Source organism: Tamandua tetradactyla, chromosome 3 (genome assembly GCF_023851605.1).
Source record: "Tamandua tetradactyla isolate mTamTet1 chromosome 3, mTamTet1.pri, whole genome shotgun sequence".
Taxonomy (NCBI): Eukaryota; Metazoa; Chordata; class Mammalia; order Pilosa; family Myrmecophagidae; genus Tamandua; species Tamandua tetradactyla.
This window is the reverse complement of record NC_135329.1, coordinates 213,391,601-213,418,788: the sequence shown is the minus strand read 5'-3', so window position 1 is coordinate 213,418,788 and position 27,188 is coordinate 213,391,601. Positions and strand designations below refer to the sequence as shown.

The following is a 27,188-nucleotide window of genomic DNA, read 5'->3' as shown; positions in this document are numbered from 1 at the left end:
ACCCAAAAATCCACCTCTACAGGGTGCAGGCAAGAATACATTTTTAAATATTTATGGCAAAATCATTGTTAAGTCATTGGGGTGACACAGACAAGCTAGGCAGCACATGTTTTTCATGCCCCCATGTCCAGCTGGTTCGTTGTATCTGGATGGCTGGGCCACCTCTCTCTTGGGTCCTCACGCTGTCTGGGAAAGGACATGTGGGTGACTCAGTCACAAGTAAAATTGACCATTTTGTGTTTTGGTTCATCTCTGCTTCCTAAAGCCCCTGTGAGCAGCACTAGGGGAAATTTGGAGGCTTTCAACATCATCATTTTCAAATATCTGCCCCATGCTGTCAGGCACCCTGGGGCTTATGTTCAGAGCTTCATCTCTGAGGCCGAGGCAGTGGTCGCCACTGGCCAAACTGCCCCTGGCCGGCCTCCGCGCACGTGGGCTCTGGTGGAGGCGGTGAGCCTGGGTCCTGCTGGAACCTGAGCCAGCACTGCTCTGACCCATACTCCCTGCTGAGCCAGGGTCCCTTAGGCCTGTCAGGAAGGGAAGGTGGGCTCTGACTTGTATGCAGTAAACAGCTCGAACCGACCATTTCCACCTGCAGAAATCGCCATCCCAGCCTCTGGCCCTTGGGGCAGCACCAGGCTCTTCAGCCTTGGGTTGTGTGCCTGACCCATGTTTTATGTCTGTGTTCAATACAGATATAATTCAGCCTTTTCATTCTAAAAGGTGGTGCTCCGGTTTGCTAAAGCTGCCGGAATGCAATATATCCGAAATGAATTAGCTTTTACGAAGGGGATTTATTAGGTTACAAATTTCCAGTTCTGAGGCCGTTGAAAAAGTCCAAATTAAGGCATCAATAAGAGGATACCTCCACTCAAGAAAGGCCAATTGCTTCCCGGGTTCCTCTGTCACGTGGGAAGGCACATGATGACGTCTGCTGGCCTTTCCCTCCTGGGCTGGTTTCCAAAACGTCGCTCTCAGCTCCTGTGGGTCCTTCTGGCCTCTCCTGGAGCAAATTTTCCCTCTAAGCGTCTGTGGGTTCTCTCTCAGCTTCTCCAGAGCAAACTCTGGATTTCATCTCTTAGTTTAGCATCTCCCAGGATATTTTCTTTTCTGTCTCCAAGGATCTGTCCTTTTCAACAAAAGGTCTCCCTCCCACAGGACTCCAGTAAGTGGGTTAAGACCCACCCCACACGGGCAGGGTCATGTCTCCATGGAAACAGTTTAATCCAAAGGTCCCACCCAGCAACATATCTGCACCCACAGATTTGGATTAAAAGAGCATGGCTTTTCTGCGGCACATAACACTTTCAAACGAGCACAAGAGGCAAAGACCAAAGAAGTCAGTGGACACAGCACAGGCAACATCACACTACCAAGATTGGCGTCACAATAAACATCATCCCTGCTACAAAAGATCGAATGCCCTGTCACTTGGCCAAGTGCACAACTCCCAGACCACCCCCTGAACACCACATGCTACTCATAAGGTCACCAGTCCACACTGGCTTTCGTCAGTGCCAGCATGGCTCCTGGAGGCGGGACTGGGGGCCTTGAGTAAAAACATTCACAAGGTCAAATGACTGTAAAGCTCAGAGGCGTAGCTGCGCAGCCTCTCCCCATCTCCAAAGCTCCTCCACCACGCCTTTGTGCATCGTCCAGCACCTTCCACAGTCTCCCTTCCCCTCCCACCTGACACCTGGAAAGCCACAGCAGGCTGGGGACCTTAACCAGTTCGACAGGAGAGAGGCCGAGGGCTGGGGAGGCGAGCAGCCTGCCTCCTACCAGTCTCTTCCACCCCCTTGCCACTACTCCAGGAAACATGCCCGGGCTCGTGCAGGGCATGCCAGGCGGCGCAGGTGGCACCAGCCGCTCACTGAGCCTCACTTTGTGAAAACCGGAGCCCCGTCTCTCTGCTGTCGCCTGTTCCCTGCGTTCCTCACCCCAAGGGCTTGGCCCGACCCTGCCCTGGCCCTAAGCTCCCCCACCACTTCTGCTTTACCAACACATTTCTGCAGTTTGGGCACAGCTGTTTCTAGAACAGAGATTGTCGATAAGAAATGATGGCAGCTCTTTGGGGCCCGACCGGGAACATTCCCCATTTTATTCCATTTAGTCCTTTCCCTAGCTCTGGCGGGGGGGTCAGGAAAAGAAACCCACTCCTCCAGGCTAGGCCGCTTGTAAGGTCACCCGCCCGTAAATGGAGGCCTGTCTGTGCCAGGCTGGGTTGCCTCGGTGGCGCCAGGTGGCCTCAGTCTCAGGACCCTGAGTGCTCACCCATCGGCCAACCCCGGCTGCACGTCACCAGCTCCTCACCACCTTCTCGGTGGCCCCAAGAATCTGTCGTTTTTCTGGGCCATTTGGGGTCTCTTCCCTCTCCTTTTCATTCCCCACCCGCGTTGCTAACTCGTGGTTTGTTTAGAGATCTGACCTCTCCTCGCACCGGTCTGTCCACGTGACACTGCATTCTCTCTGCTCGGTTTTACACCTTCGGCCTCGGCTCTCCGCGGCAGCCAGATTTATGTGACTGTCTTTCGTCCCCACGTGGAGTTTAAGTGCCGCCCCCCCCACACACACACACCCAGGTCAGCTGCATCAGGGCGAGAGCACTGCTGACCCTAGGGAAGCCCGTGTTGGGGAGCCCCCGCCCCGTTCTTTCACCTCCCCACCTGCCTGCAACAGCTCTGCCCAGCCTCCTTGCTCCCCAGGTGGCCTGTGCCCCCATGACCTTGAGTTTCCTTCCCTTCTTTCGGGAACCTTGACCCAAACAATGAGTTCCCAGGGAACTCGCCTGGAGAACAGGTCTGGTAAATCCCAGCACATTCCAGCACATTCGGAAGTCCGGAAAGAGCTCACTTCCCAAGAGGTCTCCCTGTGGCCACTTTTTTTTTCTTTCTTTTCTTTTTCCATGGTTTGAAATCTATAATCATATATTGATCCACAGGCACTTTTGATGCCCCACTGGTCCCTGCCAGTCTTGGAGCCTTTCTGGACCTCAGCATAAAACTGAATTCCCTTGCTGAGAAAGGAAGGCTTCGTCCGTCATGCAAATTATCCTTACTTCCAAGTTCACATTTCTCCAGCCGTCCTCCTAACTGCCAGGATAAGTTAAAAGGGAAATTAAAGCCATGTATCATTTCAAAACCATCCAAAAATTAAATCAAAGATAGAGCCATAGAATTAGGGAAAATAATGAATGCCCCTGTGTTTAGTCTCGCCTGTCTTCTAACAAGGGAGCAGGAAAAATTACTGGGGCATTGAGCTGGCAACAAAACCTCTCATCATTAGTGAATCATTTAATCATAAAAGTAATATAAAACATACTATAAAAAATGAAAAATGATTGTACATTCCACTAACGAAATATTTTCCATAGCTATAATCATAGAATAAGATATTTTGTAACCTACCTTTTTATTCGATATTTTCACATTAGCAGCTTTCTTCTCCATTTTTATTTATTACGTAAGCATATTATTCAACATTAGGGGAATCGAGGAAAGAACACGCCGTTCCCATCGTGCTCCAGTTTCTCTGATTCACTGTCGTTTTGTGCAGTAGGACAGAAAGCTAGACTTGCGTTTTCTGTTGCAACCACTGCTTTTATTAACCTCTGTGCTGAAACTTTGCTTTCGTAGACATGTGGAAGAACAAAGATGAATCTTGGAATTTCCCCCAGGAGTATGATCCAGAGCTTATCAAAGAGGAGAAACGGAAAGAATTAGAATCAGAGATAAGGGTGCAGGTAAACTCCACTGACGTCACGGGGATACAGGCTACTTACGGCCATGATTGTGCCTCCTTACAAGTTTCTATTCAGGAACAACCCCAGAGTTTTGCTATTTTTTTTTTTTTTTTTTTTTTTTTTTTTTTTTTAAAGGAAAGACAGAGAGAAGGAAGGAAGGATAGAAGGAAGGAAGAGAGGAAGAAAGGGAAACATCTTTTAAACATTTTCTTGTTTTATTGTATTTTGTTTCTCCGTTTTCGTTACATGGGCTGGGGCCGGGAATCGAACCGAGGTCCTCCGGCATAGCAGGCAAGCACTTTGCCCGCTGAGCCACCGCGGCCCGCCCAGTTTTGCTATTTTTAAAAGAAAAATTTGAAGTCACTTAAAAGCTCTATATTTTGTACTCACCTAGGTTGATGAATTGATGAGACAGGAGCTAAAAAACTTAAAAATAGCTGTGAACAGAGAGAAAGAAATTCCAAGCAAATCAGGGAAGAAGAAAGAAGGTAAAAAGGTGAGTAGAGAGTGAGCGCGGACAGGGCGTAGGTGTGGGGCAGGTCCCAGTGGTGACAAGGAGCCCGAGAGCTGCCTGGGGAGAGTGATGGGGGGTGGGGGGTGGGGGGTGGGGGTGGCAAACAGGCCTCCCAGGCGTCAGTTTGCCGGGGAGCTGCACCCTCTAGCCCGGGGCCGTGGGCTTGCCAGCAGCCTGAGGATAACTCCCCGATGCTCTCTCGTTCCCAGAATCCTTTTACCCGAGCCCCAAACAAAAATCAACTCAAAATGAATAAAAAACCTACATAGAAGAGCAGAGCTATAAAACTAGAAGAAAATATAGGGAAGCATCTTCAGGATCTTGTGTTATCGCAATGGTTTCTTAGACTTTACACCCAAAGCACAAGCAATGAAAGAAAAAAATAGATAATGGGACCCGTCAAAATTTAAAACTTTTGTGCATCCAAAGACTTTATCATGAAAGTAAAATGACAGTCTCCACAATGGGTGAAAATACTTGGAAACCATTTATCTGATAAGGGTTTACTATCCAGAAAATATTAAGAAATCCTTCAATCCAACAACAAAAAGATACATAATCGAATTTAAAATGGACAGAAGTCTTGAATGGCCATTTCTCCAAGAGAGATATACAGATGGCCAAAAAAGCACATGAAAAGATGCTCAACATCATTAGGCAATAAAGAAATGCAAATTGAAACTACAATTAGATACCGTTTTACAACCACTAGATTGGCTAATATTAAAAAAACAGAAAATTACAAGTTATGGAGAGGACATGGAGAAATAAGGGCACTCAGTCATTGTTGGTGGGAATGTAAAATGGCGCAGACGCTGTGAAAGACGGTTTGGAAGTTCCTCAAAAAGTTAATTATAGAATTACTATATGATCTGGCAATCCCACTTCAAGGACTATTAACCAAAAGAATTAAAACAGGGACTTGAACAGATATTTGCACACTGATATTCATGGCAGCATTTTTCACAATAAATGGAAACGAACTGTGGTGCACACACACAATATTATTCAGTTGTAAAAAGAAATGAAGTTCTGACACGTGGCAGCATGGATGAATCTTGAAGACACCATGCTGAGTGAAATGAGTCATATACTAAAGGACAAATATTGTATGATCTCACTGATGTTATATAGTATATTATCAAGTATCGATGTAAGGTAAATCATAGTAAGACTATATTTCATATTATTTTAAAATATAATACTAAAAATGTATAACAAAAAGTAATAGTGGAGATAAAAATGGAAAAATTAAATGATTAATTTAAAAGTAAACGGAAAAGGGAAAATAACAAAAAAAAGAATATATTTGAAAATAGAAAACAAGTGTGAAGGTGACAGAGTTAAACCCAACTAAATTTATGTAAATTTCATAAATTAAATTTACATAAATTTCATAAATTACATAAAATGTAAATGCAATAAGGACAGTGATGGTCGGATTGGATAAAAGTAAAACCCAACTATAACTTGCTTATAAGAAATGCATTTTAGACATCGAGACTAGGTCAGTTAAACCTTAAAAGGAGCATAAATTTTAAACCATAAAAATACTAATCAAGATGCTGTTGTAGCTATATTATCAGGCAAATGAAGCTTTACAACAAAAAGGGTAATTGGGGAGCTAAAGAAGGGTATTTCAAAAAATTAAAATGTCCGCTAAACAAAAGATACAACTCCTTAATCTGTATGCGTCTAATAACATAGCTTTAAGATATATAAAGCAAAAGTTGACAGAATAAATGGAGCTGAAGTTGATAGGCAAATTCAAAATCAGAATTGGCAGTTTGACAGACATCTCTCAGTAACTGCTAGAATAAGCAAAGAAAAATCAGTACAAATCTAAAAGTTTTGAATAATTATCAACTAATTGACCTAATTAAAACATAAAGCCCACATCAAAACACCGCAGAATATGCACTATTTTCAAGTGTACATTTACCGGAATAGACCATATTCTAGGCCATAAAGCAAGTCTCAACAAATTTCAAATGACTGAAATCATGCTGTGTCTGTTCTCTGACTATTGTAGAATTAATTCAATTAAGACTGCCTGACAGAGTGTAGAAGAGGAGGGGAAGCAGCACTACAGTGGACAAGGCATTACGGAGATCGAACATGAATTAAAACAACTTCCCTCAAAAAATTGTCCAGGTCCAGATGGCTTCACTGGAGATTCTACCAAATGCTTAAACAGGAATTAGTACTGAGGCCACACAGTCTGTTCCACAAAGTAGAAGAAAGAAAGAAACATTCCCCAATTAATTTCATGATTATTTTCCTGATACCAAAACCAAAGATAGTGCAGAAAGTGCCACAAACTAATGTCCTGCATGAATAGAGACATAAAAATCCTCAACAAATTATCAGCAAATAGAATACAGTGACATATAAAAAGAAGTATTCACCATAGCCAAGTGGGGCTCATTCCAGGGATGCAGGTGGTTCCATATTTGAAAATCACACAATGTAATCAGCTATTTTCATGGATTAAAGAAGAAAAAAATCATGTGGTCATATCAATTGCAGAAAAAACATTTGGCAAAATTCAACACTCATTCATGGTAAAACTTAGGAAAATAGAAATAGAAATGGTATTGTCCCAGGATAGAGACCATCTACAAAAAAACTACAGCTAGCATTTTACTTAATTTTGAAAGAATGAATGCTTTCTCCCTAAAATCAGGAACAAGGCAAGGATGTTCACTCACACCATGCTTATTGAAATAGTGCTGGAAGTTCTAGTACAGTAGGACAAGCAAAGGAAGTAAAAGGCATAGAGATGGGAGAGGAAGAAGTAAACCTCCTTATCTGCAGGATTGTCATGTAGAAAATCCCAAGGCATCTAATTTTTTAAAATCCTAGCACTAATGAATTCAGAAAAGTTGCATGATAAGAGAAACTTACAACAATAAATTATATTTGTATATATTAACACAAGACACATGGGCACCAAAATTAAAAATACAACACTATTTAAAGTTACACAAAAATTGAAATATTTCTGGGTAAATCTAATAAAATATATACAAGGCTTATAGCTTAAAATGCTGATGAAAATGTTCAAAGAAGATCTAAATAAATAGAAAGCTATAAATACATTCATGGATTGGGAGACTCAATATGGTAAAGATGCCAATTCTTTCCAAATTGATTTACTGTACAAGTTTAGTGCAATTCTTATTAAAATCACATTAATATATTTTAAAGACATATACAGGATTGCCTCAGAAATTTATATGGGAAGGCAAAGGAACTAAATACCTAAACAATTTTTAAGAATTAATAAGGTGAGAGCAAACTTTTTAATAAATGGTGGTGGAACAACTGTACAGCTCCAGGGGGAGAAAAAGAACTTTGACCTAAGCTCCACATTATACAGAAATTAACTCAGAGTGGGTCACAGCTGAAATGTAAAATGTAAGACCATAAAAATTTTATAAAAAATAGAAGAAAATCTTCAGGAGCTAAGGCTAGGCAAATAGTGCTTGAAATTGACACAAAAAACATGATCTGTAAAATAATGAATTGGACTCCCTCAAAAGTAAAATTTTTGTTCTGTGAAAGACACTGTTAAGAGGATAAAAATTCAAATTAAAGGCTGGGAGAGGGCGGGCAACAGTGGCTCAGTGGCAGAATTCTCACCTGCTGTACCGGAGACCCAGGTTCAATTCCCAGTGTCTGTCCATGCAAAAAAAAAGACTGGGAGAAAATATTTGCAACCACATATCTGACAAATGACTATTACCTAGAGTATATAAATAATTATCCAAGCTCAACAGTAAAAACACAGATACTCTAATTAGAAAATATACAAAAGACATGAAGAGCATTTCACTGAAGATAATATACCAATGGCTAATAAGCACATAAAAGACGTTCAATATCATTAGCCATTAAGGAAAAGCAAATTAAAACCACAATGGGATATCAAAGCACACCCATTAAAATGGCTAAAATAAAAAATGATGACAACACCAAATGCTGGCAAGGCTGCAGAGAAACTGATCTGTCCTACATTGTTAGTTGGAGTATAAAATGGGCTGGAGAAAAGTTTGGCAGTTACAACCCAGCAGCTGTACTCATGCATACTCATCCTAGAGAAATGAAAACTTATGTTCCCACGAAAAAAAAACCTCTTACACACATGTTCATGGCAGCTTATTTGTAAGAGCCAGAAACTGGGAAAAAGAGACCAAACCATTAATAATAGATGTGACAACTTGGAAGAATCGCCTAAGAGTTATGCTAAGTGAAAAAAACCCAATCCCATTTATAACGTTCTTGGAAGGACAGAATGAAAGGGATAGAGAAGAGGCCTGTGGTTTGAGGGGCTAGCGAAGGAAGTGGGCGTGGCCTTGTGGCTAGAGAAGGCCCCGGGGGTCCCACACTACATGCAAACACCTGAGTGAATCCTGTACTCGAGATGTTAATTGAAAGACACATGAGTACAAATTGTACAAAGAGGGGCCAATGCTGGTCTACAGTGACATGAGTTCAGGGGTTACCTCCAGCGTGGAGAGGTGATGAAAATGTTCTCTACCTTCAACTATGGTTTTAGGTAAAAAATTAATCAACCTGCACCTGGCTGTACTTTACTATACATAAACTTTACCTCAATACCAATAAGGAGAAATAAATAAAAGAAGCGACAGACATGGAAGGGTTAAAGAGAGTAGCTTTAAGGGTCTGACCAAGGTCAGTTGTGTGTGACCAGGGTCATGGGTCATGGCTCATGGCTCACCCGAATGACCTGAGGTCACCTGAGACGGAAGGTGAGGCTGGAGAGCGAGGTGAAGGCCAACCCAAACCGCATCTGCCCCACTGGGGAGATTTGCCCTCAGCCTGGGGACAATGGATATTTAAAACGAGTCAGAGAAAGTGACGAGACCTATTGTAAAAGATCCGTTCAGGCCCTGCAGGGTCTGGAGGGGAGCCCTTTGGGAAGCGGGGTGCACAGGGGGGCTCTGAGTTAGGGGCTGGAGCTCCCGGGGCTGACTGTGCCCACAACACCCTGTGCTCAGTGGTGCCCGGGGCCCGTCCATGCACACGGGCCACCTGCCTTTAGCCACACGTGCTCGTGGTCACGTAAGCAGCTTGAGATTTTAGGGCCAATCCCTCTGTTCCTAAAAACCTGGCAGTTCTCTGTTCGGTGTCCACAATCGACTTCTCACCTCCCCCCAGGGAGCTAAATTGCTTCACTAATTTAAACTCTGGAGCTAATTTGATTACCTGTTTTTACTAAATTGTTGGCTATTTCCATTTTCTTGCAGAAAAATGCAGAGAAAAAAGGCAGAAAAGGGAAAACAGGGACAAAGAATAAAGACCTGACGGCAGACAGGTAAGGTATGCCCTCGTTTGTTATAACGTGCAGGATAAGGGAGCAGCGAGCAAAGGCGGGGCGGGGGGGGGGGGTCCCCAGAGAAGAGCCTTGGTTACCCTGTTACCCTGAGGCACAGCCTGTGTCCTTGGCCCTTGGCCTGGGCGGGGAGCCCCCTCTTTGCACCCCACCACCTTCATCCTTGGCAGGACAGGGGGAGGGCTCGGGGCCTCTGCAGCCCTGGCAAAGCGCTGGTGTCCTAAATTGGGAAAGAGGCGAGAGGGACCCCGGGGCAGCCTCTGTGCTTCTGAGTGCAGGTTACTGTTTTTAAAGTGTTAACATTTGCAGGTTTCTTAACCTTTTGTTTAAGAAATCACATCCTGGGGCTGGCCACTGTGGCTCGGCAGGCAGAGTTCTCATCCGCCATGCCAGAGACCCAGGTTCGATTCCCAGTGCCTGTCCATGCAAAAAAAAAATACATCCTGGTTGAACCGTTGAGTGAACACCCCAACTCTGAGCTTTCTAGAGCAGGGCGCCTCGTACTTCCTTCTTATCCCCGGGCACCCAGCGAGGCCCTTAGGAAATGCTTGTCTGGGAGAGGGCAAGTCTTAAGGAGAGAATCCCCATTTCCTTGATGTTCGAAGGTGGAGTTTCAGTCCTAATAAATAATTTTAAAAGTTTATGTTCTAGGCTGAAAAATAAAAGCCCTTAAGTCCTCTAACACTGAAAATAAATAATCCTTAGGCTTTCAGATATTTTCAATGAAGTTAATTAAAGTCCCAGTAAGTGAATGTCGGAAATTATTTTGAGTGTGTACCTTCTTTCCCATGGGTTTTGTTAATGGGCCAACCCAGTGCGGTGCTCCCCTGTTTTGGGGTCCTCCCTAGCCCCACCTCAAGTCCCAGTGATCAGCTTCTCTGCCTGAGGGAAGGTCCATGGCAGATTCAGCCCAGCTCCAGGTCTCTGCCTAGAAGTCTCCTGGGGGGAAGAGGGGACCAGAGCACCCCCATTCCAAGGCATGTGCCTGCGGACACCCCAAGGAGACCAGAGCACCCCCGTTCCAAGGCATGTGCCTGCGGACACCCCAAGGAGACCAGAGCACCCCCGTTCCAAGGCGTGTGCCTGCGGACACCCCAAGGAGACCAGAGCACCCCTGTTCTAAGACATGTGCCTGCGGACACCCCAAGGAGACCAGAGCACCCCTGATCCAAGGTGTGTGTCCGTAGACACCCCAAGGAGACCAGAGCACCCTTGATCCAAGGCATCTGTCTGTAGACACCTCAAGGAGACCAGAGCACCCCCAATCTGAGGCAAGTGTCTGTGGACAGTCCAAGGAGATCATAGCATCCCCAAGATAATGCATGTGTCTGCAGTCACCCCAAGGAGACCAGTGCACCCCGAAATAGCGAGTGGCCTCTGGAGAAAAGCAGGAGGGGTGGGCTTTGGCACTGCCTAGAAAGTCTCCACGGGGCATCCTGGAGGGGGAGTGCCCATCTCCCCTTGAGGTCCCCTTCTTTGTGTGAAGCTTGAGGACCACTTGGCTGTGACCCAGAGGGGCCCGCCCTGCCCTCTGGGCTGCTGGGGGGCTGCTGGGGGCCTGGAAGCATGACAGCTGCTGCGCTGGGGGCGGCCCATTCCATACTCATGCACGGGGCCACCCAGGAATTCTAGTAGCTTCCGAAATGCCACTTTTCTCCTTTATTCTTACGTTAGTCCCCAGAACAAGAAAACTCTTTTAGGGGACGATCCAGGGACAAAACCGAGTAAAATCAAATCTACCGTTGTGACCGCACCACCTGGTTAAAAGTACCCATTCTAACGTGTTGCCTCACTGAATAAAACGCCACCTTCGCCTACAGACCACGCACACGTGGCGCAGGGGCAGCGTCCACCAGACATCGAGTGTGTTCACAGCCTGTCCTCCTTTATGGGTGCACTGTTACAAGTGGGCTTTACCTGGTTCTCCAGGGAAATCAGGAGAGGCCAGGATTTTATTCACTTTTATGCCCAGGAGTACAGAAATACCTGCTCATCTCATTCCTGGAAGACGGTTCATTTTAATTCTAAAGATTCTCTGTTACTAGACTAGGATTAGTTCTGCTGAAATAGTCTAAGACAAATCCCATTTCCCTCTTCTAATTAATATAACCCTTAAGCCAGTATTTTTATCATAGGTTAAAATCAGTTTAGTTTTGCTGGAAAGATTCAAATATGGATTTATGTTCAGGGCTCCTTAATGTATGTGCTGTTTATTTTAGAGACTTCACCTTTATGTTCATATTTTATGCATGTGTTGCATGTTCACGTTGATTGAGTATTCAGGGTGAGACACCGTCGTTGGTGCTTCCTTACGGTAGGTCAGAGGACTGCCATCCCAAATTCTGTCGCAATGAAAGGAGTCCTGATTCTCAGCAGACGGCACACAATTTTAAATATACTTAGGAGAATACAATTCCAGTCAACCACGCCTGTGAGATATGGTCTCTGCTGCATCACTAGATGACTGATTTTTCTTTTGCGAAAACACAATTGAGTATCACAATTGGGAAGCTGTAACTCTTCAGGTAATTCATTTCCTGTCTTTTTCAAACATGGAAGCAGAAACTGAATTACCCTAGTTTTGCCAACCGGTCACTATGGGTTTTTATTTTTGTTTAAGTTTTATCAAGGAAATAATCCCACTTCACATATTGTTAATTTGGTCCTTAGGGCAGCAGGAAGGAATGGCAAAGTTCTGATGACCTCAGCATCTTCCTTAATTTAAAGCCACATTGAAAGGTGCCACCTCAAATTCCTGGGTCAACTTGAGGTGACCCAAAGTTGGAACACTCAAAATCGCTATTTGCATAATTACTGTCACCATTGCTTGTGCACTACCGAAGTTTTCTCTTTTGAGCAAAACTATCCACCTACAAAAATTGCCTCGATAGAAACAATTCTGGTTTGACTGATCACTTTGTTTCTTTAAGTAATGAATGCATGCACAGTGGACCATGATGAGCCAGCACTGCACTGCAGATATACACCTAAGTTTATGCATGATTAGAAGACAAGACACTCGATATAGAAATGTTGTTCTGAGGTAACATTTGCAAAAATGCAAACTTCTGTGTCTCTTTTTGGAAAACATAAAATAGATGTTTTTCTTTTTCTTTTTTTTTTTTTTGCATGGCCAGGTACCGGGAATCAAACCCCAGTCTCTGGCATGGCAGGTGAGAACTCAGCCTACTGAGCCACTGTGGCCCACCCAAAATAGATTTTTGTTTAAAAAATATATATGATTTTTTTTTGCTTAAATAATATATATGAATTTTTTTTGCTTAAAAGATATATATTAATGGGACCATTGAATTAACATTTATCTCAATGGTATTTGGGTTGACTCTAACTGAACTTAGAGACAATGCCACTTACATTGTGAAGGTAGGATGGCAAGAAGTAAATACAGTTCACCATGTCCCTAAGAGAGAAAAAGCAACTTGGGCCTCTTTTAATCAAAATAACCTGGACCATAGAGCAATCAAATGAGTTTTTAAATACAGTTATATTTATAGTTTTTCAATCTAAAGAAAGACTGAGGTAGTAACAGAAGAATAACGTCCCTGGAAATAGAAAAGGAAAAACAAAAGGTCTCAAAGGACGACACTGAACAGTATTTGAGTTTCACCCATCTGAGCTCTTAGTTAACTCCTTTGGGAGTCTCATGCATTAAATGGGACACATGTCTATTTGTTCTTCGTATAAATTACCAGTGAGCTGGCTGTGTGCCCAAGGCCCTCTTAGAGAAGTGGTTTCACAGCTGTCAACACTGGGGAGAATGTAACACGTCCTTAAAGGCTCGGTAACATTCACAGCTTCAGACATGGTATTCTTCTGTGTGAGAATTAGCACCACCATCAGCCTTTGTTTTTAATAGATATTTATTTTAAACTATATGTTATTGGGGTAGAATGAAACAGATTTCATGAAGGATTAATAATCTACTCCTGCTTGCACCTGCTAATGAATATATAATTATGTACCACTGTTTTACTCTCATTAGGTAATTTCTAATTCATGTTTGTGTCATCATGAAAACTGATGAAAGGGAAGACAGTAGGAGTTATAAATGGTTTCAGACACCCAAAGATATACTTATTAATAGGAAACATCAGATATGTACATGGATAGGTCAAAGTACTGTTTTTAAAAAGCCTAGTTTAGGCAGCTCACCGAGATAGCAACGAAAGATGCTCCAGGGAACTGTTCTACCACAGAATCTTTGAACAGCTTACAAAACTGGCAGACCTATCTTCCTCAAAACTCCAGAAAACAGTTAAAGGGTTAAGTTATTGGGTGAGGGCTAAATCAATAAAACACAGCTCTGAACTCCGGGGAAGAGTCCCTGGAGTGGTGCAGAGCCAGCCTGTACTCCTGTTGAGTTTAGTCCTGTCCCCGGGCAGCAGAGTGGCCCCTCTGTGCACACTGGGGTGCCTGTATGCAAGACTGAACCAGGACACTTGTCTCTGGCTCGTCCTCCCAAAATTTGCTTTATAAACAGAAAAAGCTTGTGGATAGCTAAAAAAGTGTAAGAAAGAATTAAGTCAAAGGCCTGGGGTAAAGGATGACCTGCTATAAGCCATACATCAGAGGACTCAGGAGGAGGAGAAAGTCTATGTCACAGGTAGGTGAGGGGTATCCAAATTCCTATAAATGGGGGGATTCCTAAGGCCAGAAGCAAACACAAGCCAGCACAAGACACTGATTCAGAAAAGATAGAGAGACCCTAAAGTTTGTATTCTCCTCAGGCTATTCTTCTTGATAAGATGAACAAATTCTGAATTTGCAAAGACTGTGAATGGTGTTCTTTGCTTTGGTTTGTTTGTTTGGCATGGGCAGTCTCCAGGAATCGAACCCAGGTCCCCAGCATGGCAGGCGAGAATTCTGCCAGTGAGCTACCATTGCATTGCCTGGTTTGCTTGTTTTTGTTTGCTCCAAGAACTCAAGGGAATCTCTATTGAATCACCAGGATAAAAACTTAAGAAACAAAAAGCTCAGGGACTAAATCCCAGAGTTAACACTTTTAAATATTAAAATGTACACTGTGCAACAAAAGATTATAAGACAAAGAAACAGGAAATGATGGTCCATCCAAAAAGACAAGATACAAATCCAGAAACCATCAACAAAAAATATCATATTTTCGACATACTGGACAAAGACTTTAAAAAATGATCCTCAACATGCTCAAGGAGATAAAGGAAAACAGAGAAAGAACTAAAGAATATCAGGAAAACTATGAATAAACAACATGAAAATCTCAAATAAGAGAGAGAAATTTTTTAAAGTAACCAAATAGAAATACTGGAAATGAAGACCACAATAACTGAAATGAAAAATTCCCTATACAGTTTCAATAGCAGAATGGAGCTGGCAGAAGAAAGAATCAGTGAAGTCGAAAACAAGACAATTGAAATACTCAAGATGAGGAACAAAAAGAAAAAAGTATTTAAAACAGAGACCTGTGGGACAGCATCAGGTCACCCAGTACATGCATTATGAGAGTCAAAGAGGAAGAGAGAAAACATGAGGAAGGACTGGTCCGGGAAATAAAGGTAGAAAACCTACCAAATTTACTAAAATGAGTGAATATGCACATTCAAGAAGCCTAATGAACCTAAAACAGTATAACGTCTAAGTAAACCATGCCCAGACACATAGTAGTCAAGCTGTTGAATACCAAGGAAAAAGAGAAAGTTTTCAAAGCTTCGAGAGAAAAAACATGTTATGTACAAGGGAGTCCCCAAAAAATTAAGTACCAACTTCTCATCAGACACTCTGGAGGAAAGAAGTCAGTAGGATGGAATATTTAAAATACCAAAGAAAAAAGCAATTGCCAATCAAGAATTTAGTATCTGGCAAAACTCTCTTTCCAAAATGAGTGAGAGAACAAGACATTCTCAGATAAACAAAAGTTATCACCACTAGTGGTCACCACTAGGCTTGTCCTACAAGCAATGCTAAAGGAAGTTCTTTAAACCAAAAAGAAAGACACCAGACAGAGGGTTGAAGCAGCCAAAAGACATAAACATTTCCAGTAAAGGTAGACTTATGAGTAATTATAAATGCCAGGACATTTCTATTGCATTTTTTTGGTATGTAACTCCATATTTTAATTCTTACAGTTTCTAAAAGATAAATGCAGAAAATATAATGATAAATCTATAGACTGAGACAACCAAGTATAAAGATATAATTTGTAACAAGTAAAACAAAAGGGGATGAAAGGGTATAGAAGCACTGTATTTATATGCTATTGAAGTGAAGTTAGTATCAAACCAAAAGCGATTGCTTTAGATTTAGGATGTTAAAGTTTGGTTTAATGGTAATCACAAAGAAAATATGTGAAAAATATATACAGAAAGAATTGAGAAAAAACTCAAAATGGTACAATACAAAATGTCAAAAAAATTGAAAGTGGACATTAATGGAAGAATTGAAGACCAAAAAAAAAAAGTTTAAGATTTACAAAAACTTAAGAGTAAAATGGCAGAAGAAAGTTGTACATTATTATTACTTTTGACTCTCCAGTCAAAAAGTCAGAGCTATATAAAATAGATATAAAAATATGACCCAACTATATGTTATATACAAGAGAGTCACCTTAAATTCAAACAAACAAGTAGGTCAAAAATGAAAAGTTATAAAAACATATACCATGCAAATAGTAACCAAAAGAGACTGAGGGTCATAGACCAGTTGCATCCCCCTACCCCATAATGCCAGCACCCCTTTTCAACATGAAGGGGGTAGAATGATCATTGCCCAAATATCCTTAAAGATTGGGAGAAGAATCGAAGGAGAAAGAGGAGTTGTAAGAGAGAAGATAGGATTTAACAAATAAGTATGACTACTGAATTATTATATTGATATTTCTTTTTAATCTCCAGTGTCTTAGAGCAGCTAGAAGGAAATACCTGAAATTGTGGAACTGTAACCCATACCATACTTTGAAATTTGTTCTAAAACTACTTAAAATTCTACTTTAAAATTTATGGCTTATATACATGTTATATTTTACGATAAAAATGTTTAGGGTGGGCCACGGTGGCTCAGCAGGCACAGTTTCTGGCTGCCATGCCAGAGACCGGGCTTTGATTCCTGTTGCCTGCCCATGTCAAAAGAAAGTTTTAAAAAAGAGACTGGGGTAGCTATACTAATAGTATATAAAATAGATTTTTTTAAGTCAAAAAATTACAAGGGACACAGGTCACTATATACTAATATAGGGGTCAATTCAACAAGAAGACTAAACAATTATGAATATATATGCACTTAATGGCAGAGCCCCAAACTATAAAAAGCAAATATTGACAGATTCAAAGGGAGAAATAGATAATTCTGCATTAATAGTAGGAGACTTCATTATACCACTTAAGCAATGGATAGACCATCTGGACAGATGAGCAATAAGGAAATGGATTTTAATGATACTGTAAACCAACTAGACCTAACAGATAAATATAGAGAGAGAACACGTCACTCAACAGCAGCAGAGTAAACATTCGTCTCTGGTGTGCCTGGATGCAGTATCATTCTCCAGGAAAAAAACATATGTCAAGTTACAAAACAAGTCTCAATAAATTAAAAAATATTGAAATCATATAGTGTATCTTCTCTAACAATAATGGATTGAGGCTAGAAATCCGTAACAGAGGGAGAACTGGAAAATCCACAAATATGTGATAATAAAACAACACATTTTTTTTTGACATTTGCTCCTCCTATTATTTCTTTATTTTTAATCCATATGTTTTACTCATCTGTCCATAAGGTAGATGAAAGAAGCGTCAGACACAAGGTTTTCACAATCGCACAGTCACGTTGTGAAAGCTGTATCATTATACAGTCATGTTCAAGCAGCATGGCTACTGGAACACAGCTCTGCATTTTTAGGCAGTTCCCTCCAGCCTCTCTGTTCAAGGTGTTAGCTGTTTAATGCATAAGAATAACCTCCAGGGTAACCTTTCGACTCTGTTTGGAATCTCTCAGCCTTGATACTTTGTCTCATTTCTCTCTTCCCCCTCTCCGTTGAGAAGTTTTTCAGTCCCTTGGTGCTCAGTCCCAGCTCATTCTAGGATTTCTGTCCCACATTGCCAGAAAGGTTCATACCCCTGGGAGTCATGTCCCACGTAGAAAGGGGGAGGGCAGTGAGTTTGCTTGTCGTGTTGATTGAGGGAGAGATGGCCCAACGCGTCTTGCCTACGGATCCTCGGCCTCCGTGGCTTTGCCTCTGAAGTTATGTTTCCTCCAGTGTGTCCCTTCTCTTAGCCCCCCAGTCCAAACTGGCAGTGGCTCTGTCTCTACAGGTCCCACAGCACTGTCGTTGGCTTTCTATGCAGTAGCCTTGGATCATGCCCATCAGACATAAGGAATTTCCACAAATCCTTCCTGGATAACTCCGTGTCCAGTCTTGGCTTTCTCTGAGATGATGGCCGACTGGTTCCATGTTTGGTTAAAACCTCATGTGGGGCACTATTCTCTGGGGTCTCCCCTCCTGGAAGCCCAGAATTTTTCAGAGCCTCAGTTTCTGGTTTCTTTGTACCCAGGAGTTCAGTTCTCATCTGATCTCTTTCCCATCACATTCCCTGTAAGCTGCGAAGAGAAACCAGGCTGCACTTTCCACATTGAATTTGGAGACCTCTTCTGCTAAATTTCCAAGTTCATGCCTTTGAAAATCTGCCTTCCAGCCAAAGCCACTGGTCAATTTTACCAGATTCTCTGCTGTTTTAAAACAAGGATTGCCTTCTTTGCAGTTTGCGGTAACACACATGCCTCCTTTCTGTCTAAGGCCTCATCGACGGTATCTTCGGAGTCCACATTTCTACCAACAGTCTCTTCAAACATTCTAGGCCTTCTCTGTCAAGCACTTCTGTTCTAGTTTGCTAGCTGCTGGAATGCAGTGTACCAGAAACAGAATGGCTTTTCAAAGGGGAGTTTAATAAGTTGCTACTTCACAGTTCTAAGGCCAAGAAAATGTTCCAGTTAAGTCAATAGACATGTCCAATCTAAGGTATCCAGGGAAAGATACCTTGGTTCAAGAAGGCCGATATAGTTCAGGATTTCTCTGTCAAGTAGGAAGGCACGCAGTGAACAGAGGCAAGGTTTCTCTCTCATCTGGAAAGGCACATGGCAAACACAGCATTAACTGTGAGCTTTGTCTCCTGGCCTCCTGTTTGATGAAGCTCCCTGGGAGGCGTTTTCCTTCTTCATCTCCAAAGGTCACTGGCTGGTGGACTCTCTGATTCTCCTAGCTATGTCATTCTCTGCTCTCTCAGGATCTCATGGCTTTCTCCTTTGTCATTCTCTAGGTTTTTCCAAAGTGCTTCTTCCAGCATATTTTTAAAGAACAAATGAATCAAAGAAGAAATCACAAGGGAAATTAGGAAATATCTTGAAGTGAAGGAAAATGAAAACACAACATACCAAAATTTATGGGATACAGCAAAGACAGCACTGAGAGGGAAATTTAGAACTCTAAATGCTAACAATAAAAAGCAAGATCTCAAATCAGAGACATAACCTCACACCTGGAGGATCTAGAAAAAGAAGAGCAAACTAAACCCAAAGTGAGCAGAAGGAAGGAAATAACAGAAAACATTAGAGCAGAGATAAGTGAAATTGCAATACAAAAAAAAAGAAAGAAAGAAAAGAAACAGGAGAAAGAATCAATGAACCAAATGCTGGCTATTTGAAAACTTCAATAAAATCTATGAACCTTTGACTAGACTGACAAAGAAAACAAGAGGATACAAATAAGTAAAATCAGAAATGAAAGGGGGGGCATTACTACCTACCCCAAGGAAAAAGGATTGTAAGAGAATACGATGAACAACTATACACACACAAAAAAAAAAAACTTAGGAAATCTAGCAAAATATCAGCAAACTGAATCCAACAGCACATTAAATGAATTACACATCTTGATCAGGTAGAATTTATCCTAGGAATGCAAGGGTGGTTCAACCTAAGAAAATCAATTAACGTAATGCACCACATTAATAGAGTGAAGGTAAAAAACACATGTTCATCTCAGTTGACACAGAAAAGGCATTGGCCAAAATCCTGCATGCCTTCTTGATAAAAACTCTTAGAAACTAGGAATAGAAGGAAATTTCCTCAATATGATAAAAGGCATAAATGAAAAACCCACAGCTAACATTATACTTAATGAAGAAAGACTGAGCACTTTCCCTGCAAGATCATGAGTAAGACAAGAATACCCACTGTCACCACTGTTAGTCAACATTCTACTGGAAGTTCTACCCAGAGCAATTAGGCAATAAAAAGAAATAAAAGGCATCCAAATTAGAAATGAAGAAGTAAAGCGCCCAATTCACAAGTGACATGATCTTGAATATTTAGATAATCCTGAAAAAAATTCACAACAAACTACTACAGCTAATAAAAGAATTCGGCAAAGTGGTGAGATACAAGATCAATATGCAAAAATCAGTAGTGCTTCTACATACTAATGATGAATATTCTGAAGAGGAAATCAAGAAAATAATTCAGTTTACAATAGCAACTAAAAGAATCAAATATCTACTAATAAATTTAACCAAGGATGTAAAGGACTTATTCATGGAAACTGACAAAGCATTGCTAAGAGATATCAAAGAGGAACTAGATAAAGGGAGGCACTCTGTGTCCATGAACTGGAAGCCTGAGTATCTTCAAGATGTCAGTTCTACCCAAAGCAATGCAATTTCAACACTATCCCAATCAAAATTCCAACAGCCTTCATAGCAGAAATGGAAAAGCCAATCAAATTTGTTTGGAAGTGTAAGGAGTCCTGAATAGCCAGAAACATCTTGAAAAGAAGAAACTGGAGAACTCAGACTTTCTCTGACTTAACACTTCTTACAAAGGTACAGTGGTCAAAAGGGCCTAGTATTGCCACAAGGACAGACATATAAGCCAAAAGAAATGAACTGAAAGTTCAGAGATAAACCATCACATCTATGGTAAAGTGATTTTTAATAGAGTGCCAAATCCACGCAGTAGAGAAAGAATAGTCTCTCCAACAAATGATACTGGAAAAATGGGACATCCGTATGAAGAATGAAGGTGAGCCCTACCTCAAACCATATACAAAATTTAACTCAAAATGCATCAAAGACCCAAAAATATTAACAAAAGCTATTAAACTCCTAGAAGAAAACATAGTGAAACATCTTCAAGACCTTCTGTTGGGCAATGATTTCTTATACTTTATACCAAAAAGCAAGAGCAATAAAAGAAAAAATAGACAAGTGGGACTTCATCAAAATGAAAAATTTTTGTGAATCAAAGGACTTCATAATTAAAGTAAAATGACAGCCTGCACAATGAGAAAAAATATTTGGAAACCACATACCCTATAAGGGTTTTATATCCAGAATATATAAACAAATCCTACAACTCAACAACAGAAGTCAAACAACCTAATTTAAAAAAGGGTAAAAGATTAGACATTTCTCCAAAGAAGAAATACAAATGTCCAAAAAAAAAATCACATGAAAAGATGCTTTACATCATTCGGCGTTAAAAAATGCAAACCAAAACCACAATTAGATACCATTTTCCACCCACTAGAATGACCACTATTGAAAAACAAAACAAATATTAAATTACAAGTTTTGGAGAAGATGTAGAGAAATAGGAACACTTTTTCATTGGTGGTGGGAATGTAAAATAGTGCAGCTGCTGTGGAAAACAATTTGGCAGGTTCTCAGAAAAAGTTAAGTGTATAATTATCACATGAACTAGTAATCCCACATTTTTGGTATACACACCAAAAAAATTGGAAGCAGGGATTTGAACTGAGATTTGTATGCTGATGCTCATAGCAGTATTATTCACAGTTGCCAAAAGATGGAATTGACTCGTGTCCATCAGCAGAAGAATGGATAAACAAAATGTGGTCTATACACACAATGGCTGTGAGTCAGCTGTAAGAAGGAATGGAGTCCTCATACATGCTACAACATGGATGAACCTCGAAGATACCATGTTGCATGAAATTTAAGCCAGATAGAAAGGACAAATATTGCATGATTTCACTGATAGGAATAAGCAAATTTGTAGAGTCAGAGACTAGAATACCGGTTGCCATGTGCTGGGGCAGGGATAGGGAAACCTGCAGGGTAAATGCTTAATTGGTTTAGAGTCATTATTTGGGGTGATGGAAAAGTTTTGGAAGTGTTCGGTGGTGATGGTAGCACAACATTACAAATGTAATTAACAATACTGAGTTATATATTTGAATGTGGCTAAAAGGGAAATTTTGAGGTTTTATATATGTTACTGGAATAAAATTTTTAAAAGAAAAATATAGACCTGTCCAGCACAAACAATGAACCCTAAAGTAGAGTGTGGGTGATAGGTAATTATACAACTATAATAATATTCTTTCATCAGTTACAGAAAAAGGTATCTTACTAATGCAAAGTATTAATAATGGGGGGAGGGGGGTTACATGGGAATCGAGTATGTTTGGCATGATTTTTCTATAAACATACAAGTTCTCTGATAATAACAACTATTTTTTAAGCCCAGTCGATCCCCAAATTGTAGCAACACCTCAAAAATCCACTTCTTTGTATATATGTATGCATGTGCACACACACATACATACTTTGAAATAGATCTGGCTTAAGTTCTCTGTATTGTGATGATTAAGCAAGAAACTGCTGCTTTTGTGTGTTTGCATGGAATAGACAGTCTGCTTTATCCCTAGGACCATTGAGTCTCTGTATAAGGAACTCGTGGAAGAAGGCTTACTGATCCGGTCTCTGAAAGTCAACCTCTCTGATTACATTGGTAAAGTACACACAGAATAATGCATGTATGTGTCACGAGTCACCCCTTGCATTTTGAGGATCCAGCAGCTGGAACTATGTTTCTTTTGTGTTCTCATCCATACCAAAACCTGCCCCGTACTGGCTTCCAGTAAAAGTTTGTTGGATTGAATTGATTTGAATAACTAAAGAGGATGCTGTGAATTAGTAAGTGCTCCCAATAAGATGGGTACAGCTGTCTCCCCTAATGTGGCAGAAGCAGGTTTTTGAACCTGCTAACAAGGTCCCTTAGGGCAGTGTTTATGGCATGAGCTAAAGTGAGGAAATGAAGAGTTCTTCATGCTTCCGTGTTTAAAGGTAATGTTCCTAGAAGACAGCACCTGGTGCTTCCACAACACAGGACTTATGGGGGAAATCCTTCCAGAGGAGACCGCCACAGAAGGAGCTGGGAGCAAGGGGCTGGTGACATTTGCTATCACAGGCTTTGACTAATGGTTTTTTCCTAATTAAAAAATATATATATGGTAACCTGAAATCACACTTTAAGTTTAAAATTCTTCATAATCATACCACCCTAAAACAGATATTTTCACTTTCCTGCATCTCCTATAAATGCAGACATTCCCCTACCTCACCCCAATAGGATAGTCACACTTAGAAAATTTAACATTAGTATGATACTATTACCTAATATGTGCAGGCAATATTCTATTTACCCAATAGTCCTAATAATATCCTTTATAACTGCTGTTCTTAGTCCAAAATTCAGTCAAGTATCAGGCATGCAATTGTCATGTTTTTTAGTCTGCTTTAACTCCTTAAACCTGGAACAGTTTTCAGCATTTTGGGGGGTCTTTCGCACCGTTGACATTCTTGAAGAGCCCGAGCTGTTTTACCGACAGAATCTCAGTTGAATTTGGTTGCTTCCTCGTGCTTCGATTCCGATTAAGCCATTTTGTCAGGAAAGAAGATATGGTGTCCTTCTCAGTGTTTCACATCGGAGAGACCTGGTGTGAAGTTTAGTCGCTTCGTAAAGGTGCCATTCCCCAGATTTCTCTGTTGTGGAGCTTCATTTTTCCCTTTGTAATTGGTGCATAACCTGCGGGGTGTTACTTGAGGCTCTGGGTATTCCTCCCCAGTGGTCTTTCCCGCAGAGGCTTTAGCATCCATTGATGACTTATGCTCACATCGGTAATTGTGAGGTGGTTGTAAAAGGGTGGTTTCTATTTCTATCATCCTTTCTATGTTTAGAAGATACCATTCTTCTGTAAAGGAGCGATTTCCCCCACAATCCCCTTTTAAAATTGTTGCAGTATCAATGTGGATTCATGGACTCTCTTTTTATTCAATGTATTATAATCAATTCTTATAATAATTTATTCTCATGTGTATGTTGACCAGACTTTGGCCTAGTGGAGTCGGAAAGCTGGCATTATCCTCTGATCAAAGGATGACTACTTTAATCCCTTTGAAAAAAATTCATATTTCTTTCTAATGGGCTTGGAGGAACCTTTTATTTCCTAGCAGTATAAGAATTTTACCATAATGTATATGTATATGATAAAATGTTTTGGGTTCCTGTTTATTTGATATGTGTTTCATTCAAGGGCTGGAGAGTTTTCTCTTGGGTTCCCTTGATTCTGTTCTGTTAGTTCTGGCCCATTTGTAGCAGAATTCTATCTCTTATTCGTGGTATGAGCTCTGTGCTCCACCCCATCGAATTTCTTCTTTCACGTATTGTCTATTTTGTGCATCACTGAATTCCTGGTGCATAGTACTGTGCCCATCACACAACATATGCTCAGTTAATATCTGTGGACAGTTTTTCATCTTGTTAATATCTTGCAATTCTAGACTTTTTCAGTGATTTCTCTGTCAGTTGCCAGGTAGCATCTTTAAGCTACTGTTCTAGTGTTCTAGCTACTAAGACAAATGTCATGCAATGGGTTGGCCTAAAACAGAACTTTTTGGCTCATGGCTTCAGAGGCTGAAGGCTGGCTTCCACCTGAGGTCAGTACCTTTTGGCTGGCTGCCAGCAATCTTTCAGGTTCCTTGGCTTTTCCATCACAAAGCAGTGCCCTTGGTGGCACTCTCCTTTCTTTTCCAGTCCTGTTTCCTTCCAACTTCTGGCTGCCCCCCGTGGCTTCTCTTTTCCTGTGTCCAATTTCTGTGCTTATAAGGACCAGCCATATTGGACTAAGACCTCTCCTCACTCAGTTTTGCACAACCTGAACTAATATCATCTTCACAGGTCCTATTTACAAATGAATTCACACCTACAGGACCAGAGGTTGAGAAATGAACATGCCTTATGTGGGAGACATGATTCAATCACCCACAGATGCCTAAGATCTAGTAGATGGGGTCAGCTACTTAAAAATGACCCTAGATGAAAGTAACCAGTCTCACAAAATTAGTGAATTGCCCCAAGGTCTGTCTCCCTTTGGCCATGTCCATTTTTTCCTTACTTTTTTTCCCGGTTATAATCCTTAGCTTGAAAGATGGTCATAAGAGTTCCCCAATTCCCATACAAATTGACGGAACGGCTAGACAGCAAAACCGAAATACCCAGAACAAGGAAGGATGAAGGGCTGGCGCAGTCTCACCCATGTAAGCTCTTGGAAGTGACTTACCGTAGCTCCATGCCAAGAACTGCCCCATATTGAGAAGAAACTCTTGGAAGTGGAATCAGAACTGACCAAGACAAGGACCGTGGTAAAGAAATAGAGAAAAGGTCTAGAAGAAGTGGGCGGAGGGAAGAGAGCCAGGGTGTCTCAGAAAGCAAGTCACCATGTTATTAACATATATGAATGCGACAGAATAAATAGCTCTATACAATTAGAAGATGAACTATACCTTCTTCTAAAAGTATAAGAATATCAACTCACATAAAGGTAGACATTCACGGTCAAAGCCCAAGCAAAGTTTTTATAAGAAAAAGGACAATAAGAAGCAAATCAGCATCCGCAAAAGTCATGCCCATAAAGCCTATCAAAACTGGAACCTACTGTTTCAAAACAAACTGACGGAAGACATTACAGTAGCATTGAGTAGAATTAGAAAAGTTCAGAAATGAGTTGGCAAAATTCAAGAATTATTAGAAATCAAAGAAAAGATCATTGTACCATAAAAGACTAGCAATGAATACAAGAGTGAAGAAAGACAACAAATAAAGGCTTAAGAGAACTAAAATAGAAAAGACAGAAATGAAGACAGTAATAGGATTCAAAGAAAGTAATAAATAATGAAAATAGGCAAAGAAGATCTGACATCCAGTTAATACGGATTGCTGAAAAAGAAAGCCAAACCAATAGAACAGAATATAAGTCATATAATTCATGAAATCTTTCCTAAAATTAAAAAAGAAACTGAAACCACAGAATGAATGATTGATTTTTCACACTGTGTACCTGAGAATATCAACTCAGATTGGTCAACACCAAGACATGTTCAATTAAAAGTACCAGACTTTAAAATAAAGGAAAAGAATCCTTTAGACATCTCTAGGCACAAAAGTCCATGTGTCTCATAAAGGAAAGAAAAGTAAATTGTCATCAGATTTTTCAACAGCAACACTTTATGCCAGAGGTAAATAAAGTGAGATATTTAAGATGTTCAAGAAAAGGAAATGTGATCCAAAGATTTTGTACCCAGCCTAATTATTATAATTATTATTATTTTGCATGGGCAGGCACCAGGAATCAAACTTGGGTCTCCTGCACGGCAGGCGAGAACTCTGCCTGTTGAGCCACCATGGCCCTCCCCAGACTAATTCATTTTTTAGTATATGGTACATAAACTTATTAACTTGCTAGAATTCATAATAATTTACCCATGAGCCCTTCCTGAAGACTCTGCTAAAAATGAGCTTTAGGCAACCAAAAATACCTAGAGAGATCTTGGCATAGGGACTCATAGTGAGTGTTCAGTACATACTTAGTTATGAAACTGAGGTTGAATGAGGTCTAAAAGGAGAGAGTATAGCAGGTAATAGTTGTATGCTCTGGCAATACTAATGTATGATAGTACATTCATAAAAATGCAGAGGGAAGAATTAGCACATAGAAAGAATTTAACCATTTCCAGTCCTGTTTCTATGACATTTTTTTATATGTACAGTGTAATATGGGATAAACCAAATGAAAAATTATGGAATATCCTAATTCTGTCATCCCTTGTGTCTTTGAAGACTAAGATTTTCAGTGTGGGAAAAAAAAAAAAGAAGATATGAGTATAATACAGAAGGAGCCAAGTAAAAATTTGTACTCCTGAATTTGAACTAGAAATACCAGATTCAACTAGTGAGGTATTTTATCTCACATGCACATCAGTGGCATGCTGATATAAGCTCTCAAGAGCTGGTCATGAATTTCTTAGTAATTTTGTGAGGTAGTTGTCTAACAACTTGAAATTGGCTATAGTGGAATATTTACACCACAGAAATTGGCAAATGCTGCAAATCAGAATTTGTTTCAGAGATATGATTGTTGAACATTTACTGAAGCCCAGGATATAATTCTCCTAGTTCAGTCAATTGAAAATGCCTAGAAACAGTGAATAGCTTCGTAACCAGGAACACCTCTGCCTCCAAGATTATGGTCTTAAAATAGCACTTCCCACTAAAAGAAACTAGGCTTTCTTGGAGAAATGGCTGATTTAGGGCTGGAATCAACAAGGCTGGGAACTTTATATCAGATAGCAAGGAAGCTCTCAAAGATTGCTAAGTTCATGTCAAAAACAAAAACTCAGGACTTCTGGAGAAGATGGCGGCTTAGTAAGACGCGCGGGTCT

At 40.8% G+C, this 27,188-nt stretch overlaps 1 protein-coding gene across 3 annotated transcripts in view; it reads left to right on the top strand.

Moving 5' to 3' along the window:
• DRC11 (dynein regulatory complex subunit 11) overlaps positions 1 to 27,188 on the top strand; it is a 237,563-nt gene that overhangs the window by 144,546 nt on the left and 65,829 nt on the right. For all 3 annotated transcript variants that reach the window (XM_077155534.1, XM_077155536.1, XM_077155535.1), the window contains exons 10-13: positions 3,636 to 3,742; positions 4,137 to 4,238; positions 9,530 to 9,597; positions 22,337 to 22,419. In XM_077155534.1, the coding sequence (XP_077011649.1) occupies positions 3,636 to 3,742; positions 4,137 to 4,238; positions 9,530 to 9,597; positions 22,337 to 22,419 (360 nt within the window). The remainder of the gene's footprint in view (positions 1 to 3,635; positions 3,743 to 4,136; positions 4,239 to 9,529; positions 9,598 to 22,336; positions 22,420 to 27,188) is intronic.